Source organism: Stylophora pistillata, chromosome 6 (assembly GCF_964205215.1).
Source record: "Stylophora pistillata chromosome 6, jaStyPist1.2, whole genome shotgun sequence".
Taxonomy (NCBI): Eukaryota; Metazoa; Cnidaria; class Anthozoa; order Scleractinia; family Pocilloporidae; genus Stylophora; species Stylophora pistillata.
In genome coordinates this window covers 13202075-13222005 of record NC_142524.1, presented here as the reverse complement: position 1 = coordinate 13222005, position 19931 = coordinate 13202075, and the positions used below count along the sequence as shown (strand labels likewise).

General features: G+C 38.7%; 5 protein-coding genes and 1 pseudogene across 5 annotated transcripts in view; 3 read left to right on the top strand and 3 right to left on the bottom strand.

Annotated features, from left to right (window-relative positions):
* Positions 1-676: 676 nt before the first annotated feature.
* Positions 677-6632, top strand: LOC148728349 (uncharacterized; the record flags this gene model as incomplete). The annotated part of the gene is made up of 2 exons (XM_088724672.1): positions 677-1333; positions 5355-6632. Coding segments are annotated over 2 exons (1401 nt in total), but the record flags the coding sequence as incomplete, so codon positions are not given.
* On the top strand, positions 1512-3466 carry LOC148728350 (nuclear apoptosis-inducing factor 1-like). The gene is made up of 2 exons (XM_088724671.1): positions 1512-1965; positions 2602-3466. The coding sequence occupies exons 1-2, from the start codon at positions 1563-1565 to the stop codon at positions 2976-2978; spliced, it is 780 nt and encodes a 259-aa protein (XP_088580797.1). The 5' UTR covers positions 1512-1562; the 3' UTR covers positions 2979-3466.
* Positions 5351-8410, bottom strand: LOC148728348 (uncharacterized). The gene is made up of 2 exons (XM_088724670.1): positions 7910-8410; positions 5351-7642 (listed from the first exon to the last, which is right to left on the bottom strand). The coding sequence occupies exons 1-2, from the start codon at positions 8081-8083 to the stop codon at positions 6563-6565; spliced, it is 1254 nt and encodes a 417-aa protein (XP_088580796.1). The 5' UTR covers positions 8084-8410; the 3' UTR covers positions 5351-6562.
* A 2862-nt stretch (positions 8411-11272) lies between these two features.
* On the bottom strand, positions 11273-14266 carry LOC148728347 (uncharacterized). Its single transcript, XM_088724759.1, has 2 exons — positions 13509-14266; positions 11273-13247 (listed from the first exon to the last, which is right to left on the bottom strand). Exons 1-2 carry the CDS (start codon positions 13879-13881, stop codon positions 11677-11679), a joined length of 1944 nt encoding a protein of 647 aa, XP_088580885.1. The 5' UTR covers positions 13882-14266; the 3' UTR covers positions 11273-11676.
* Positions 14267-14979: 713 nt separating this feature from the next.
* Positions 14980-18316, top strand: LOC148728346 (uncharacterized; annotated as a pseudogene).
* Positions 18224-19931, bottom strand: part of LOC111344305 (uncharacterized) — a 1809-nt gene continuing 101 nt past the window's right edge. The window contains exon 1 of the mRNA XM_022951533.2: positions 18224-19931. This exon is cut by the window's right edge and continues 101 nt beyond it. Within this exon, the coding sequence (XP_022807268.2) occupies positions 18352-19931 (1580 nt within the window). The 3' untranslated portion in view covers positions 18224-18351.

The following is a 19931-nucleotide window of genomic DNA, read 5'->3' as shown; positions in this document are numbered from 1 at the left end:
ATCCACCTCAAAAAATAGAAATAAAACAGTCTATTTTATATCTATTTTGAAATTATTCAACATTTTCTTTAATAAAATAGGGTTGTGATAGCCTATTTTTTTCATATTTTTCAAAGGAAATGGCTTTAGCATGTCCTATCAGCAGAAAACAGAAATAAAACAGAGTATTTGATCACTATTTTACTGATATAGAAAATAAAATATTAAAATAGCCTGTTTAGCTGGTTATTTTTCAGTTCATTTTAAGAAAATGGAAATGAAATACACCACCTTGTTCAACCTTGCCTTAAAATATGGTTAAAATAGAGTGGCAAAGTATGACGTCACGTTGTCATGACCGCATTTTTTTCAGTTCTAAACAAACTGTTCTATCCAATATGGCGGACGCAAGCGTCATGTGAAGCTCCGTTTTGCAGACTTTGAACTCCTTGTTTGACGCTCGTGGTACATTCAAGTTATGCTGGAAGTAGAAGGATAAGGCCATAATATCTTGCAGAATCTAAAATATTGGAGAATTAGGCGAAATGGTCCAGTGTTTCGCACCCGAATGTAATCACCAGTCTGAGAGTCATTGCTGTTGCTTCTTTGCATTCCCGAGCAAAGAAAAGAAAAAATCTGAGTATGATCAATGGAGAAGATTATTAGGTTTGTATTTTAACTTACATATATACTGTAAAACCAGAATATCGCAGCTAAACTAAAGTATTGTGGCTTTCGGACTAATAAACATGGTACTTGTTGGATTGACGCTTGTTTCGATTTACTTCTAACAAAATCCAACTCTGATCTAAATACATTCCACATCTCTATATGTTTCAACAAGAGAGAAGATCGAGAACCAAGCAAACACAGCCGTGTTTGCAGCTGCCATTTCAGAAATGGCGAGAAGGTATTTGGGCCAGAGATTTTTAAGCACAACGAAGGAAAACTTTTCCCTTCTAGCAGTAAACCGCCACCAAAGAAGAAGAAGAAATTGGAAAAAAGTACAGATGGCAAGGAATTAGTCGACATCGAAAAAACGAGAGAAGCCTTGCAGAGCAACGAAAGTGAAGATCAAGAACGGGACGTACTCAACGATTTAACTGCTTCGGAGATAATCCTTGAAGCAGAAGTAAAGCAGCTGAGAAATGACCTTCAACAACATGAAAAGAAGTCAAAATATTTTAGAGAAAAATACTCAGTGTCTACGTTAAGTGACGATGTAATACGCATGGAAACCGGTCTTCCAACTACGCAAGTATTTGATGTAGTTGTACTTTATACTTTAAGATTCAAAGACTCAATAATATATTTTCATGGCTGGAAGGTGGAATCAATAAGTTTTGAAGACCAGGCCCCGATTGTTCAAAGGATGGATAAATTTATCCACCGGATAAGCTTATCCGGTGGATAAAAAGGCAATCCACTGGATAGTTATCCAGCGGATAAAAAGTTGTTGCAGAAAGCACGGATAGCAAGACGTATAACTATCCGACGCATAACTCGCTATCCAGGCAATTGCCATGGTTACAGCTCAGGCGTTGCGTGATCTGTTCGCTCGCGCGTGCTGGTGGCGAGACAACATGGCAGAAAATGTTGCTCCTTCCCCGGCAAAGCGCGCTAGAAAACCCAATTTTACACCCGCCGAATGCGCAGTTATTTTGGAAGAGGCGGAAGAAAATATAAACATTATCAAAAGTAAATTTTCCTCCACACTTTGTAATAAAAACAAAACGCGAATATGGGAGGAAATAACCGAGAAAGTTAATGCCCTCGGAGTTTCCAAAAGAACTGTTATGGAGGTAAAAGAAAAGTGGAGAGGAATGGTGAGTGGAGCAAAAAGAGAGCACAACAAATGTACCACGGCAGTAAAGAAGACCGGGGATGGAAAGAAACCGGCTTCTCCAAAGGCTACCACAGCTAAAATTATCGAGCTCTTCGAAACGGATCCGTCTTTCAGCGGCATTTTGGGCGGTATCGATTCAGGTAAGCCACTAATGTTTACAGGTTGGTTGACTTACGATGATACTTACCGTAGGTGTAATCCACAATGTGCTGATTGTTTCTGCAGTTCTTTGTTTAAACATGACGCTGGGTAGCAGGTGATTTTTCTTCTTTTGGAAAGTTTACAATCCCTGTAATTCGTCTACGTTTCTAAAATTCAGCGGACCCTTGTTGAATTGAATCGATCGAGAAAAGCTAAGCTGCTCTCGTATCATGGCCGGAAAGTACTTCTAGACTTACACTTTAAACGTTTCACACATTCGGACTCATTTTTCGTAATTTTTTTCCATTTTGATTGTGAAGTGAACAAACGCTACCTTAATCATGGATATTACAGAGCGTTTTTTTTTTTTTCAGAACGGTTTCCTTGGCAGTCCGCAATGTATTTAGAGATGACCTCCTTGTATGAAATTCTCCTTTTTAAAGGTTCTTGAGAGCTGATAATTGTTGTCATTGAAATAAATTCCTTTTATTATAATAAATATATTGCTTAATTTAATAGGAGTGTTAACTCAAATTTTCTAGAGTAATTTTCAAGGAATGCGTACCAATTTATGGTCAGAACTTACACCATATAGGAATCAAAGGTTTAATACATTTTGTACAAATTCTACGCAGCACAAGTTTCAGACTTATCAACAGTGGATACAGGGGTTCTTGCAATAGAAAGTGAACTTCACCCTGTTGCTTCACACTGCGTACTTCCAGACACCTGTGAATCCACAGACCCCAGTGAACTGTCACAGCTAGATTGCCCCAGTATCTGTTCTAAAACAGTTCCATCATTACCATTGGAGGAGCCAGCAATACTTGCCAAGCCACACTCACGAAAAAAGGTCACCATTGATGACATCAATGAAATGCACCTTGAAGTCCTTAAAAAGGAAAATGTAAAACTTGACCTAGAAATTGAAAATCTAATACTAAAGAAGAAAGAAATAATGTTAAGGATTCTAGAGCTTGAGGCTAGAAGTAGGGCCGAAAATAATTTATGAATCAATCTTTATACAATCAAACTGAAATGGCTTTGATTGTGACTCATGTAACTGGTTATTTATGGATCGTTGCGGTCAGCTCCCAATCCACTGATAAACCGTTTCCCCAGAAATGTACACAGGCTTTAATCACATTGGTTTTAATTTGGTTTCCTTTTAGTACTAATGCATCAATCTGTTGAAAGGTTCAACATCCCTCCCTTTAAAAATTTGAGATTGATTTGTTCAAATTCTGCCCCTGCCCCTCCTCCCTCCCCCTCCTTGGGCAAAAAAATTTGTTCAAATTCCCCAACCGTTTGTAAAAGCCAAAGTCAGCCAACATGACTTTGTGCACCTCGACCAAGTTTTTTAAATTTAGACCTTCGATACTTTTTCTTCTTGAGCCATTTTCAGTTACAGAAGTGAATTTTTTTTTTGCCATAAACTCCGCTTTAGTTAAAGATATAACACTTGTATTTCACTGAATGAACTTAACAATTCTAGTTCAAATTACCAACCCCAGCGTTATTTTGTGAGCTCTGTTGAAACGTTCTTCCTGTGGTGTTTTGGGGTTGAGATAGGGAGTCATGAGGAATGGGGAACATGCATATCCACTATCTCCAAGTAGTACACCATCTGCCAGACCAGTTCCTTCCAGGTCACGCCCTATGGCTGATGTTCGAAAAATGTGGCTATCATGTGTAGAGCCAGGCCATCTAGCCACAACATTTGTAAACATTTCTACAAAATTCAATTACATTCAATCCAACACAAATGGTTTTTACATCCAACACAACATTCCCAGTGAAAAAAAAAAAAATTAGCAATTTATAGTGCAAGTGTACGTTTGCCTAGTCTTAAATTTTATTCCCTTAAAAGTTTCGTAATGTGAGCATACACACAGACCCTAAATTTGGAGCTGTAACCGTAAGGTTTTTGTAAATCAATTTTGTCAAAACGAAGTGTTCGAAACTGGATTGCCGCTTGCATTTAAACCACAGTTTATAACCAACATCAATTAACTACAACCTATCCCTTTTCTAGAAATGGTAGATTCCAAGAGATTTCTTGACATGTATCTTTGAGTAACAGCAAACTACATGTTATTAAACAATGCTACTTAGCGAGAGAATGCTCTGTAAAATTATGTTATGTTTCAGCACTCAATCCAACACAGTCCACTGAAAAATGTCCATGTTGGAAAACACATCAAGTGATCACCGATGAATATTTTCCTTGCGGTCGTGTCACCATTCGAAGGCTCAACACTTGTTAGCAAACAAGATCGATTACAGTTGAGAGTTCCAGAATGGAAAGGGAGATCTCACGGTTCGAAAACTCAATTACTTCAATCAATTCATTCAGTTCGTTTCGTCGTAAATTGTGTACATGCGTGAATCTTGGGATCACATGATTGATCACATGCGTTACTCAAGCCAATCACTCGCACATTCCTCCTTACGTGACAGAAAAGCATTACAATTTTAAAGCGAAATTCTTTGGCTTTCATGCTCATATTTGGGACAAAATAATACCTGAAATACACATGAGATAGTAAGCATAGTAAAGCTTGGGTTAAACGGAATGTTACCCTTTGCTATACAAATAATGAGAGCAACACAAACTTGCTTACCTCGATGGTCGCAGATTGCCTGGACATTGATTGAATGAAATCCTTTCCGGTTCACGAAGTCCGGCTCGTTTTCATGAGGGGCCTTTATTCTGACATGAGTACTGTCGATGCACCCGATAGCACAGGGAAAACCACCTACTCTGAACAAACCTTGCTTTATTTCGTCTCGTTCTGCACGAGTGCACGGAAATTTTATGAAGTCGCCTAACTTTGCAGTCAAGGCTTTTGTCACCCGGCGAACTATCCGGCTGACAGTCGACTTGTCAAATCCCTGAAAAGTGTCACCAATTACTTGAAGAAACGAACCCGAAGCTAAGAATCTGAGGGTGATAAGGACTTGCATTATAGCAGGAACAGCACGGTTGCGATTTGTTTGGGGAGCGATATCGTCTGCAACAAGGCCAACGATGTACTGTATCGCCTCTCGTCCAAAACGATACCTGGATCTCAATTCAGCGTCTGTATATGTTTCAAACGGATCGAGTTGGCAGCGATAAATTCTCCTTTTTCTTCGATGTTGATTGTCGGGAAGGTTACAGCGAAGAAGATATAACTGTCGAGCAGCCATTTTATTTGTGTTTATCCGGTGGATAAAACTTATACTACCTACCTAACCATGGATAAATTTATCCCCTGGATAGCGAGTGGATAGCGCTATCCATGCTTTCAACAACCGATATGACGCCATGGATAAAATTTATCCGCTGGATAGCGATTTATCCGGCGGATAAGAAGTTATCCATGCTTTGAACAACCGGGGCCAGATATTCATAACTTTAATAAAGATTAGACCGAATTACACGAACCTTCATATAGCTCAGTTATTTTCATGCAGTGAAACTACTATATCTAATATTGTCGTTACATTTATTCATCTCTTGCACGAGATTTTGTTCACTTTTTTGATGTCAACAGTACCTTCTAGGGAGAAAAATAAGACTTGTTTGCCGTCATCATTTACACAGTTCAGTTCTTGTAAGATCATAATAGATTGCACAGACATTGAAGTTGCAACCCCTGGCCTAATGAGTCATCAAAGTGCAACTTATTCTTCATACAGAGGTATGAATTCATTTAAAGTACTCGTTGGTGTGGCACCTAATGGGGTCATAACATATGTTTCTAACCTTTACCCTGGATCAACTTCAGATAAGGCTATAGTGGAAATGTCTGGTTTTTTGAAACACCTTTATCCAGGAGATCTTGTTCTTGCTGACAAGGGCTTTCTAATCCAAGATATAGTTCCGAGGGGTGTGTCTGTAAATATTCCCCCATTCTTAAACAATGGTAAATTTACTGAAAATGAAATAGAAGTAACTAAGTCGATTGCCAAATGCAGAATCCATGTAGAGAGGGCTAACGCCAGGTTAAAGGATTTTAAGATTTTAAGTTTTATTCCCTCTTACCTAAGATGCTATTCTGAGAAAATTTTTCAGCTTTGTGCTGCTCTTGTTAATTTGCAGTTTCCGTTAATCAAGGAAGGTTGTACAAATGTATTTTTTGAGTAGAAAATTCTCAAGAGAGGCTCAAGTCATGTTTTCGATGACTACAAAGATTCAATAGTTACAGTAATAAAAAGTCAATAAGTTATGGCAATTTCTTCAATTCTTTTTTTTTTCTACTTTTTGCTCTTTACTTAGGGTGTGATTCTTACTTTAATAGGCATGAAAGCATCACTCTAGTTTCTGTCTCTATTTTGGAAAAGTAGTCTACCAACAATTGAGATAGATGGATAGATATAGGTTATTCCTCATAACTTTAACAACTATGATATTCTATGATTATTTTCTTAGTTCATATAATCCTAACTGTACAAGGAAAGAAGAGAATCATTAACAGTTAATAATTTTCAATCTTTTCAATTGTTCTACAGAGTTGAACAGTAACAATATTTTTTAATTTCTCATTTCCACATAAGGTAGAATAAATATAAAGAGTACAAGTGTATATGTCTCCTCTTATGTATTCACACTTATAATAATTCCCCCTCAATCATTTTAGGGTAGTAATGATGGAAATAAAAGTTTCTTAGAATATCAAGATTAGGTTTCCATTCCTCGTCTCTATGAATGACCAAAGTTATGTGGCCCTTGACAGTCCACACAACAAAATAACAATACATTCTGTTTGTGAGATGGAGCTGTCCTTGAATTTGATGCCAATACCCAGACTTGTGATCCCTCTTAAGCTCAATTTTGTCCTTTCGCTTCTCCAAGTAGAATGATTCTGATTCTATAACTTCCTCTATGGGTGAATTCCTAAAGGTATATGGGCATTTTACTTCCAAAATACCTTTTTGATCAACTAGACCATCAGGTGTGGCACCAAGAATACCTGACTCTTCAAACCAAATTCCTGTTGGTTCAACTTTTAAACAATTTGACATCTCAAATGCATTCACAGCTTCTTTTTCATTGTTGACTCCCCATGTGATGGCTTTGACTCCAGATAAATCATACTCGCCCATGAGTCTTTTCAAGAGTGATTGTGAAACTCTCTTGGCTGCTAAGACAGGACCAAAATTACTAGCTGTGAGTCTTCCCTTTCTAAGCGTTGACCATGCTGGATTCTCTCTTTGACCCACTGTGAGTTTTGCTATTTCTTGTATAGTACTACTTTGAATTTTGCATTTTTCCTTAAAAAAAGAGAGCTGATCTTCCTTTCCATGGGCTTGAAGGAAGCCATCAGAATAAATTATTTCTTCCATTGTAAGCATTGGTAACGTCACCGGTTCAGGTTCAGGGCTCAGAATCCACCATAGTCCTGTGAACTTTCCATATTCACATAACGATTGGTAAATGGATGAACGATCTGCTTGCGTAGGTTCTCTCGATAGAGCACAGTACTGTTTCGGAGGAGGAAACATCTCAGTGACGTCCCGAACTGCAGGGCAAGTTGGCTTTTTTGGCTTGTTCCATCGACATTTGATGTCCGTATGACTAACATGATGTATGGCGTAAATGAACACAGCTGCGGCATGACTGCACTTGAAAGCGCCCTTAGGACATTCACACTCTGTCGACTTGATATTCAAGTTACTATCTACGTATATCTAAAGTAGAAGAAGAAAAATTTTTATTCTTTTAGTGATTTTATTGGTTGTAAATAGCTCTCAGGCGTTCTCAGCGCTCCAATCGAACAGCCATCGAACGGATCCTATTTTAGAGGCGCTAAGAGCTATACTTTATGAAGTCAATATCATATACATCGGAGCCTATAATTTAGATATTAAAGCTATTGAGTAGCTTTTATAATTGATCTAATGATTCCCAACCGATTCACAAAATATAAACATAAACATACAAGAGAGCTTATGTACCGTAACCTCGTAGACTTTTGATCTCATACTAGCATGAACTTTGCCTCTAAGAATGCCTTGATTATACATTAAACATTCTATATGATCAGATTTGACGTGGTTCTCCCCTTTTGTGATAGATTTCTTTTCATCTTCGAAGTAAGATAGCAAAGAAGAGATTAAAAATAAGGTCATGATTAATATGGCGCCATACACAACGAGACCTCAGCGTTTGTTTAGAACTGAGAAAAATCCTGTCATGGAAACGTGATGTCATGGCTTTGCTACTCTATAGTGGCTCTATTTTCCCTTTCAGGTAAAATAGGAATAAAACACAAGTCTGAGAAAAAAAAATTGTATAAAAATAGAGGTGATAGCATTAAAATAGACATTAAATAGAAATAAAATAGGTTTGTTTTTTTAAGGGATATATATGTCTTAAATTTCCTTAAATAGTTTCATTAAATTATTTTATTAAATTCTTTTTAAAAGCACACAATGATGTAGCATTTGTAATGGATATTGGAAGCTCGTTCCACGCCTTGGCTCCTTGAAAACTGAAAGATCGTTGCCCTGTGGAAGGTGACATTTCATCAAGTCCAAGTCATTACGGCTCCTTATGGTTCGGTTTTGGATCTGTGAACGCTTCTTGAACCTCTGCTATAGATACCTAGAAGCACCTTTGTTGAGGCATTTCTACATCATAACACAGTCATTAAAGTTGAGTTTATGGTTAATGTCTAGCCATCCTAATGATTTTAAACCCTCAGAGAGATGATCATATTTCTTCAAGCCAAGGACAATTCTAGCTGCAAAGTTTTGAAGAAGTTACAACTTTTTAATGTTTTTCTTTGAGGTATTACTCCATACTGGAGACCAGTAAAATAGCTTATTAAAAACAAAAGAGTGAATTAGCAGTAGGATAGTTTTCTTATCACGCAGGTATTTTATGCGATTGATCATAATTACCTTATAAGTACAGCTTGAAGAAATCTTCTTGATATGGTTATTATAATTCAAGCTATAGTTGATGCAGATTCCGAGGTGTTTTTCCGTGGTGACAGGTTCAATGTTCTTACCCATAAGACTAATGGATAGGGTCGGTAGAGTCTGTGAGTTGAGGTACTCCAATCACCATAAGTTTAGTCTTGTCCGGGTCGAGTAATAATGAGTTTCTGCAGCACCATTTGGTAATTTCCCTGAGGTCGTCCTTTATCATAGAATCTGCATCAGTAATTTGGTTTGGTGTAAGGGCAAGAAGCAGCTTAGTATCATCTACATAACCCATTGATTGACAGTGTTTTAACATGGGAAAAAATTTCCAGTGCTACAGTGTACATTGTGGCACTCAATGAGTCTGTCTGTAATGGCTACTTTTTCATTACAGATAAAAATTTTAGTCTTTAACTTAGCAGCTTGAGGTGGTACAACTTTGCCCTTTGCCTTTTTGTTTTTAATTTTGGTAGTTCACAGCAGTGAGGGCAGTACCATTGCTTTGGCATTATCACATTATCTAAGGAGAGGCGTTTAGTATGGAAGTGCCCACATGGACAGTCAGCATTGGTACAGGATACAATGTCATCATTGGGCTGTCCCCTACAAAAACATATCACATTATCATTGAGTTTGCCCTCAGTTAAATCACACTGTCTGGTGTACCAGCTTCCAAACATTTCTGGAAGAAAGCCAATTCTCCAATATGTTTCTAGCTTTTCCACAACACTGCTAGAGTACCCAGGGTCAGGGTTGATTCTATCACATAAAATGTTTGAATTCCCATCAGAATCAATGGCAAAAACAACAAAGTCATAATATTTTCGATCACACAGTGTAAACAGCTGCTATTGTACCTGATAGTAACAGGTATGGGATTTCTTCAACTTTAAAACCCCATTGACATTTTCGAGGAAAGGGCTTGCTTTCAGGCTGTATTTTTGGAGGTCACCGTTTGTGACAGAAATGAGACATTTAACTCTGCCGTAGCCCAATCCATGGCAATCACACAATGTGCACTTAAAGACAGCTTAGTGACAACTCTTAATAAAGAAATGGCAACTTTAAATTTACAAGACATGTTTAGACATTCTTATGTCATCTTCAGTTGCATATGAGCTTTTAACGGTTGTACATTTGAATCTATATTGAGGTACGTTATAATTTGTCAGGGCTTGCGTTACAATTTGAATACTGGAAAAATGTAATAATAATAAAAAATAATAAATTAATAAAAGACAAAAGGAACAACATAATTGAGAGGAAAGACACAAATCTAGATGCTTCAATTGCTGATTTAGAATGGATTTTTCCCACTTAATATGCAATGTTTCTTTGATCTTAAAGTGCTACTAAAACGAAATTTTCGTATCTGAGATTTTCGCTCTAACCTGTAGTTTTGAATATGCTGATTGTCATGAGATAGTTTGCTTTGGCCAAAAAGAAGCGAAAGATATCTTTTTTAACCGTTCAAATCAAAAATTTTACACAAAACCATGTCCGGGCTCTGGTACCGAGCGAAATGGATTGATGACGTCACTGGTTGTTTTCACTCCGATAGCGTGGTTTATTTCACTCACTGTTTGTTTGTATTCGTGGGCGAAGGAGATGGCAGATATTGAAGTTTTGTCAAGTGAATCTTCTTCTGAACGAAGCGAAGTTATCTCCAGTAGCGAAGAGGAAGATGGTGGTGTAAAATGGGGTTGACAGGCCTATACGACTCCCTGGCGTGTGTTTAGAGTAGCCTATTCAAAGTTTAGCCCTCACAAGTATGTCTTTGAGCGACCGCCCTCTTTTGTAAGATACGAGCGGCGGATTTTTGTATAGTTCACTCAGTAGTGGTTGTGTTTCTATTCAATGCCAGTTTTTCATGAGAATTTGCTTTATGTGTGGCACTGAGTACGCACATCAGGGATTGCGTCTTTTTCGAATCATTCGCCTTTGTAGATGTACAGCTATTTTTTTGACTGTCTCGATCGTTAAGTTGTCTTGATTGCTTTCAGCTTGCGCCACGCGCGCTGATTCGATCGTCCTACAGTTCTTAGTGTTCAGTGTTCCAGCCGTTTTGGCTCGTTTTCTTTTCTTTATTTCGGTATTAAAACGACCGATTTCACGTTCATAGAAGCACATGATCGCCTTTACTGTTTCTTGCTCCGCGTTGTTAAGGCGGGGTTTTACATGAAAAATGCTGTTTTTTTGAACTATTGTAACAGCTCTAGTTTTCATTTAAACCATAACAAACTATATATGTCTGAAAAGCTCTTGGCCTCTAGATTATGAAAATATACACTTCTGATCAGTACTGATTAATGTAGCCTGATAGCAAGCCTTCAAAATACCACATGCTGTGGTGGACCCATATGTGCTTGAGAAAAGATTTCTACAAATAAATTCACATGAAAATGCAGTTTTACTGTAATTCTCCAGTAAATACATTGCTAACTGGGATGAATGAAGGAATTTGCAAAATTTTGATCTACAGAACTCTGATACCCATCCAAAGTTGCACAATCAAAATTGGAAAGCATTTCCTTTGAAAACTTTTTGTCTAAACAATCTATGATAAAATCCTTCATTCATCCCAAATAACTCATTCAGACCTAGCAATCCTGAAAATTTCAGGTCAAAAGCTTATATCCTTCTTGAGTTATCTTTCCTCAAACGCAAAAGTACCACAGTTTGATAAATTTAACTTTAAAGTTGAGAAATAGAATGAAATGGCAATTATCTTGAATTTTAAATAGTAAATACTGATCAAAAGTTGTGATTTTGTTCCTAGAAACCTAGGGTAATGTTCAAAATGCCCCAGATTCATATGTGACTCTTTCCATCTCGTGAAGGGCTTCTTCCCGTCGAGTGCGCACAAGCTGAAGACCCTGACGACGCTTCTTTTCCTTTTCAGTGACTTGAAGGTCTGCTTTTCGCAAGCGCTTCCTGTCCTTAAGATTAAATGCATGGCTGGTGTATGTACCACCAGGAATGGAAAGCTTTTCCATTATCATTTTCCTGCATTCAGCTCCTTGATGGAAGTGACAAACTGCAGATGCTGCAGCACATCGAATAACTTTAGCCCCATGATGCTTATGTTTCGGGCAACAAACCCAGACCATAGAATTGATGCATTCATTTGGGTTTTGGGTTGTTCCACGAACACACCTCTCAAGGAGCTTAGTGTCACTTAGAGTCATAAATGTGGGCCGTAATAGTTCTAGAAAAACCTCAGGTAAACAATCATCTGCTTTATATGTGGATGTTCCTGTGGCCAGATCCTGCTGCCACTTACACCAGGAGTTTTCCCTGGGTGCACAGAAGCGATGTTGCTTAGCAGCATCTCCTGACTTCACACTGTGGTTTAGAATGGCAATAATATTCTTTTTCATTGCATAAACTGTCACATCAACTTCTCGGTCAGATGGATTTACCTTTGAGAGTGTGTTTTGCCGTATAGCAAGGCCATAATATTTCTGAAGTTGCTTGATTTTGCTTTCTGTTAGCCTGCCATGTCCCCCTATTGGTTTGCCATCTTCAAGTTTACCTTTGGTCCTGGATTTCAGATTAAGAATGTGCTTGCCCATTCTCTTCTGGACATGGCCAACACAGTCCAGCTTAATGACTTTACAATCACCATAGGCATTTTCTACAGCATTGAAGGCCTTGCTGTCACCATCTGACACCATCCACTTGTACCGAATATTGTGTAGTTCGACTGATCTGTTCCAAAGAACAACAGCTCCTTCAGCCTCCATGGCTGGTGAGCTTCCAGTAAAATTAATGTCACATTCACCAGATGCAATGTGCTCCCTTCTCCATTCTTCAAATGAGTCATCATTCCCTTCACACTGGGTCTTTTTGCGGGCGCATTTCTGGCAAGCTTTGGATAACACATGGTAATCTAAAACTTCACCAGTGTCCACAGAAATGACAAAAACAACACCAGTTAAGGAGGTAAAGCCTCTCTTGGCCCATGTCCCATCAAAGCTTACAGCAGCATCCAGAGTTTCTGTGCTGCCCAATCCATCATTTTCCTGCAGGATGAGTTCTCGAAGCCTTTGGCCTGCTTTGGTTAGCTGCTCCTTTGCCTCATCTTCCAGGACTTCTAAAATTTTATCAACCTGCTGGTAATATGCACGTGTGGAGAGACAAGGCATGTTCATGACTCCACAGAATGAGGCAAGCCCATCATAACTAATGCCTGATTCTAAGGAGTGGTAAACAGCTCTCCTGTTGACGTCATATGACTTGCCTCTGTTAGTGATATTTGTTGATGTCAGCAATTGGCTACTTTTTTCACAGGCATTACAGGTAAGTGACAGGTTTGACATCAGTCCTGCACGTCCAGTGGTGTTTTCTTCAATAGTTATATTTGCTGAAAGATAGTAAGAAATAAGTAAGACAAAAAACTTGCAACTGTACCTGAGGAGTATAATTAATTGACGAAGAGAATAATTAATTGACGAAATTATGAAACTGAAACTTCATTAAGAAAACAAGCATATTGTAACCATACTTTTCAATATTGTTAAGGCTCACTTTACCAGTCTTTCGTTCTAACTTTAACTTGCTACTAAAAACTCTACTTTAATCCGCAGATCGTCGTATTTAGGCTCATCCTATTTTATGGACTCACCTTTTTCGCATTTGTGTGCAGGGGAGAGCACTGATGACAAACTTTTTAAATCGACCAGCCTGTATCCACTCGTGTCAACTACAGCTTCGGTTTCTTCAGCCGAGCTGCTAGAAGATTCATCTGAAGAAATTTCAAGTTTCATTTTTTTTCGAGAGGAACTAATCGGTCGATCACTGTCCTCGCCAGATTCATCTGCCAGTGCATCAGACAGACCAGATCGTTCGAGCGACGTGCCAGGACTTGGCTGATCTATAACTGGTTCTCTCATTTCTACGGAGGCTTCATCTCTTGATTTCTCCTTTCTGCGTGATCCACCAAATCCTTTACCTCTCCTTTTCTTTCTATAACGGCTCTTTTTTTTGCTTCCAGTCATAATTTCGACAACAATAGCAATATTTCCAATGTGTTCGATGATTCCCGTTATTTCACCACGTTCAAACGTATCCCAGAGTGCAACTTTTAGCTTTTGCACTCATGTAACAGTCACAGAGATGTCCCCCAAAGCTTCTGTGCCCATTTGGACCTCTTTGGGAGGGGTAAGAGGTCATAAACGAAAAAAAACAGACAGTAACAACTCCCGTTGCCATGGAAACGGTATTTGCGCCTTATACCTGTTGTTAAGAATTGCCCCGTCTCCTCTAAATTGTTGTAAAAATTCGCCCAAAACACTTAGCAATGTTAACTTTATTGGTTAAAGTTTCTAATTTAAAGAAAACAAAAAAGTCATTTTATTGGCAAATTCAGGTAAAACCCCGCCTTAAGGATTTGCTTTATCTCATTTTTGAAATCCTCATCTGCTCTTATTTTGGCCCTCACCCTGTATTGTAGGGATTCTGGGCATGTTCTGCTTGGCATTTGGGACAGAGGGATTTGTTCGTTATCCTCAGACTTGCCGAGTAGATCATCTTCAGTGGCGGTGTCGTATGAGGCTTCCATGTTTACTTCACTCTCTGAATGGCATTGCTTTGGCCCGGGGCGTTTAGTAGCCCATCTGCCATTATAATGTCTTTCGACATTTTGTGTAGATGGTCAGCCAAGAGCGCAGTTTCGATCCTAATCTTGTGGTTCTCGTCAGTTGCCGATTAACTAAATAGACTGGTAGAGATTCGTCCTCGGTATCAGTCAGGAATTTTGCTCCCTATCCAGGCGAACCTCTCGCAGATAGCCAAGATGCCGATGTGGCCGCCGGTGAAGAAGAAGAGGATGGCATTTTGCCCGAAATCCTCTTTTTCGGCTTCCCAACATGCAAGCCACATTCCATGCTTTTACCCTTCTTTCACAGAAGTACACAACCAGTGACGTCACAGGGCTATTTTGGCCGCGCCAAGATGGCCGCCAGTTTTGATCTCAGCCGGTCAACTTCGAATGGTTAAAAATGTACTTTCCGCTATGCGTTGGCCCAAAAAAAGTACACAGCGTTTGCAAATAACGTTCAAACTCTATTATATTGCAAAAATTTCAGATATGAAAATTACGTTTCAGTAGCACTTTAATTGGTGACTTGCATGTGACGTCACGAAAATCATGCAAATTTGTGACCGCCATTATTGTGCCCCTCTGAGGTGTGAAATATATGCTAAGCAAGTCCAGTTCTATAGTAATTCTTTATTCGTGTGTTAAAAATAGCTTCTAAATGATCTTAAATGTCGGTACCAGTTCTATCCAAGTATGCTGTGTCTCTTAAGGATGATGTAAAGCAACGATATATCGAAAAGATAGCGAAAATAGGCATTGATCCGGTCACGATCCCCGAAGAAGAGCTCGATGCAGAGAATTTACCTCCGGTTGAACAGTCGGACTTGTTTAGTTTCTTGGTTTTAGAGACAAGTTATTACACGACCAAACAGTTTAAATATTACAAGAGTCTAGAAGCTTACAATCAAGTGGTATCCGGGTTTGTTGCTTCAGTCAAAGGTTACCTGGTTTTGGAAAAGCATGTTGTTGTTGCAAAGGTTCGCCATTCACAACGAATGAATGACTCTCTTGTAACTATTTGGATTATACATGGGACAAATGGAAGAGTTTTTTCTGCGCATTGTTTAGGATGTAAGGCAGGTTTGGCTGAATCGTGCTCTCACTTCGCCAGTGTCCTTATTTACCTAGAATGCTGGACGCGAATTAATGGGAAGCTAGCTTGTACGCAAGTTAAGTGCACGTGGCTCCTTCCAACGTACGTCGACAAAGTGGCCTATGCTAGAGCAAAGGAAATCAATTTTACTTCAGCTAAAAAGCTGAAAGAAGAACTAGACAGTAAGATCGATTCTTTTGATGGCAAAGATACACGCTTCGATCAAAACAAGACTGTTAAACCAAAGATCACTTCGAGCACAATTGTTTCAGCACAAGAGGTTTTAAATTTTTATGAAAGGCTCAATAAGTGCGAAACAAAAGCTGCAGTGTTAACTTTAATTGACCCATATGCTGATCAATTTGTATCAAAGAGCCGCAATGTACCAGTTGTAACTGATCTTTACGAGCCACGTAATTTAGATCTTAAGTATACAGAGCTGTTGAACAAGTGTTTAGAGGTCGAAATTAACATTTCTGAGGAAGAAATTGAAATTGTTGAACAAGATACCAAGACCCAAGCAAAGGGTTCAGGGTTCTTCAGACATCGTGCTGGTAGAATTGGAGCCTCTGTCTGTGGTGCTGCCTACCATACTAATATTGCGCAGCCTTCACAATCACTCATACAATCAGTATGCTATCCTCACTTGTTCAAACTTAACATCAAAGCAGTTAAATAATTATGGTTGTAAGTATGAGGAATCTGCCATTAGAGCTTATGAACAGGTCATGAAACAGCAACATATAAACTTTGAACTCAAGAGATGTGGACTGTTTATAAACAAGGAGTATCCTTACATTCATGCAACACCAGATTTTTTAGTCTCTTGTGATCGCTGTGGGTTGGGTTGTGGGGAAGTGAAATGCCCTATTTCAATCAAGGATGGCAACTTTGAGGAGTATAGTCACAAATCAACATCCTGTCTTGAGGATGTGAATGGAAAATTGAAGCTTAGAAGAACCCATAATTATTACTATCAAGTACAGCAGCAGTTATTTACCTTACCTGAGAGAAAATTTTGTGACTTTGTTGTCTTTTCAAGAGATTCACAAGGAAATTCTCAAATTGTTTGTGACCGAATAAACCCTAACACAGAACACTCAAAGAATGTGTTGTCAAAGCTTGAAGTTTTCTGGAGAATTTGTATCCTTCCAGAGATGCTTGGAAGGTGGTACACTAGAAGGTGTGATCAGCCTGACAGAGTGCCTGATGAGAATGCGATTTGCTTTTGTCGAGGGAGCCATAGTGATGGAGTAATACCCTGCAGTAATGTTGATTGTCCTTATGGAAAATTCCATAAAACATGTTTGGCTTTAGATAATGTGTCGATACCTAAGAAATGGTACTGTCCTCATTGCTGTAAGCTTTCACAGTATCAGAAAGGAAAGAAAGCCTCAAACCAAAAAGTGCAATCTACAATCCATCAAGCTGCAATGAAATATAATACTATTTGTGTTTGTAATGGCAAGGCATCCACTATAGATAGGCTGGTTGAGTGCCACAACACTACCTGTAAAAATGGGCATTTTTTTCATTTGTGGTGCTTGGGATTGAAAAGACTGCCTAACAATTCCAAAACAACCTGGTTGTGTCCTGATTGCAGTGGAAAGAAAACCACTACTACCACTTCTGCTTCTTCATTACCTGAGTCACCTGTTGCTTCAAACTTATCAGACGATAATGATGATGATGACAGTGATATTGAGATTACGAAAGTGTCAACTGGCTCTATCAACAAATTCAGTGCTCTTAAGAGGTTAGACAGCTCAGACTATAACATTATCAAAGATCCTACTGGATGGCTTACTGGGGACATTATTCAGCATGCTCATGTCCTCATAAAACAAGAAAATCAATCAATTGGGGGTTTTCAGCGCCCAATTTTGGGTAGAGTTAGAAACTTCGATGTAGAGTCTGGTGAATTTATTCAAATCTTACACACTGGAAGTGATCACTGGGTTTGTGTAAGCTCAATGGGATGTACCCCTGGCATAGTTAACCTCTATGATAGCTTATTTCATCATGCCATTTGCCAAGAGATTGAGGAACAGACAAATGACCTACTAGGTGGGAATTTGATCAGTCTTAATTCTTTACCTGTGCAGCAACAAAATAATGGCAGTGATTGTGGTGTGTTTTCTGTTGCCTTTGCAACATGTCTAGCTTTTGCTACAAACCCCAGCCATGTTACTTTTGATGTTCCAAGAATGCGCTCCCATTTGTTAGCTTGTTTCAAAAGTGGCAGGATAAGCATGTTTCCATTTATTTAGTAACAGAGCTAATAACAATAGCTAATTTATAACATTGTGCCATTTACTGCAAAGGCAAGAATGTCTTGTGATTTTTTTCTGATGTTTGGTTGCCATACAGAATAGTAGGAAAACAATTGTCACATATTGTAATTGTACGTTGCATTTGACACAAGTGTACAAATTATTGTTAAACACATGTTCAGTCAATATAGAGTTTTGATAGTAATGTCCACATGTATATCTAGGTACAGTACTTGTACTAATTAGGTGAAAACATAAATATGCCGTAGCTTCTTTGCAATAAATGTACTTATTGTCACTTCCCCCTTTAGTTTCGGAACAATTAGTAAATCTTATATATTACAAATACATGTTTAAGACATTTGTTCAGTCAATTCATTAAAACACACACATTTATTTTTATTTGACAGTAATTTAATCATAACATTAGCAAACAAGGATTTGTATTAAAAAAATGAATATATGAGTATCTTGTCCTCCAATCATTGCTTTCATTGTCAAGTCAATCTAATGGTACAATACATGGGCAACAATTGACAAGGGCTGAACAAACTCTTAATATACAGTCAATTAGAGGTTCCTGGCTCTGTGTGCTACTTAAAAATTTTGTAGGTAGTGTACCTTCCAATATGGTATACTTTCGTCGCAGCAACCCTATCACTCTCTCAACGTGAATCCTGACACTAGCTATTCCTCTTGATCTTTCTACATCAACTGGATCTAGTTGGGCCTTTCCTTTTGTAAAAGCAGGAATGACAAGCTTCCCACTTTTTAATCCCACGCTTTCAGAAATCGTGAAACCTCTATCTGCTATTACTGTGTCTCCAGGAACTAGCTTGTCTAAAATACCACAGTTCTCTGCAATGAACTTATCTGATGTTCGTCCACCCCAAGCTTGAGAAACAAATGATATTGTTCCTTGGGGTGTTATACCTATGAGTACCTTGATGGTATTGTGGTGCTTGTATGAGCTGAATGTTTGAGCTCGAGCCAGTAGATTCGATGGCTTTTCAATAAAAACTTCAAAGCAGTCTATTATCACAGTCACTTTTTGTCCGAATGTGTACTGAAAACATGTTGGCATGGTTTTCCATAACTGGTCTCTATTAGGCCAATAAATAAAACAAGAAAGTCTGGAGTCCATGGCAACTATCCAGGAAGTAAATATCCTTGAAACACTTGAAAGGGACACAACAAAGCGGTATGCTAAATCTTGGAATGGCATATCCAAACGAAGCTTCATTAAAACCATAACAAATTCTTGGAAGCTACTTAAGATTGTAGAGCCATGTTTTCGTGCAATGTGGGGAGCTACATGTTCAAACACTACCATAAGTACTTCATAGGAGGGTAATCCAGTATAAAAACGGATTTTATCCGAAGAATCAAAAAATCCTTCGTCTGGAGCTCGATAAACAGAGCTTGTAAACATGTAGTTGAATTCATCAATCTGTGTGTCGGTATTTGATGAGCCTTCGCAAACTATTTCAAAGTCCTCTGTGGACGTTGAGTTTTCGACCATATGTAAGGTTGTCTCCCCGACCGTCTCACATTCGCCATCATAAAAATCTTTACTGCAAGAAGGCTCAGAGCAAAGTAACTTACCAGTAGATGAATCGTCAATACAAAAATCAATTTTCTGAACAATTGATCCGCTTTTATCTAGCTCCTTTCTTTTCTTAGCCGCTTCCATTTCTTGGCGCTCCAAAGAACGTTTCCTTCGATCTTTTGCTCGTTCGGCCCTACATTCCACTGCTTCTCTTTGTAGATCTTTCTCCTTGCTTCTCTGTAAATCTTTCGGCTTGCCTAGGTTTACAGTTGGCACCCAGTCAACATTGTATTTGTCCCAAACAGCAGCGGCTTTGCCTGAAACAAAGTGTAGACTGCAAACGCGTTCGCTCTCGAGCACTCTCTTTTCCTTAGTATCGCCTCGACTAACTGCAGAAATCCAACGAGTTCTTCGCTCTCTGGTTAGCTCTTCGTGTTCTTCTCCTTGATTTGAAACAATCTTCGGTATACAATGAAATTTTCTTTGATGTTTTCCGCTTTTAGAACCGCAACCAACGACTATACAATGCACCA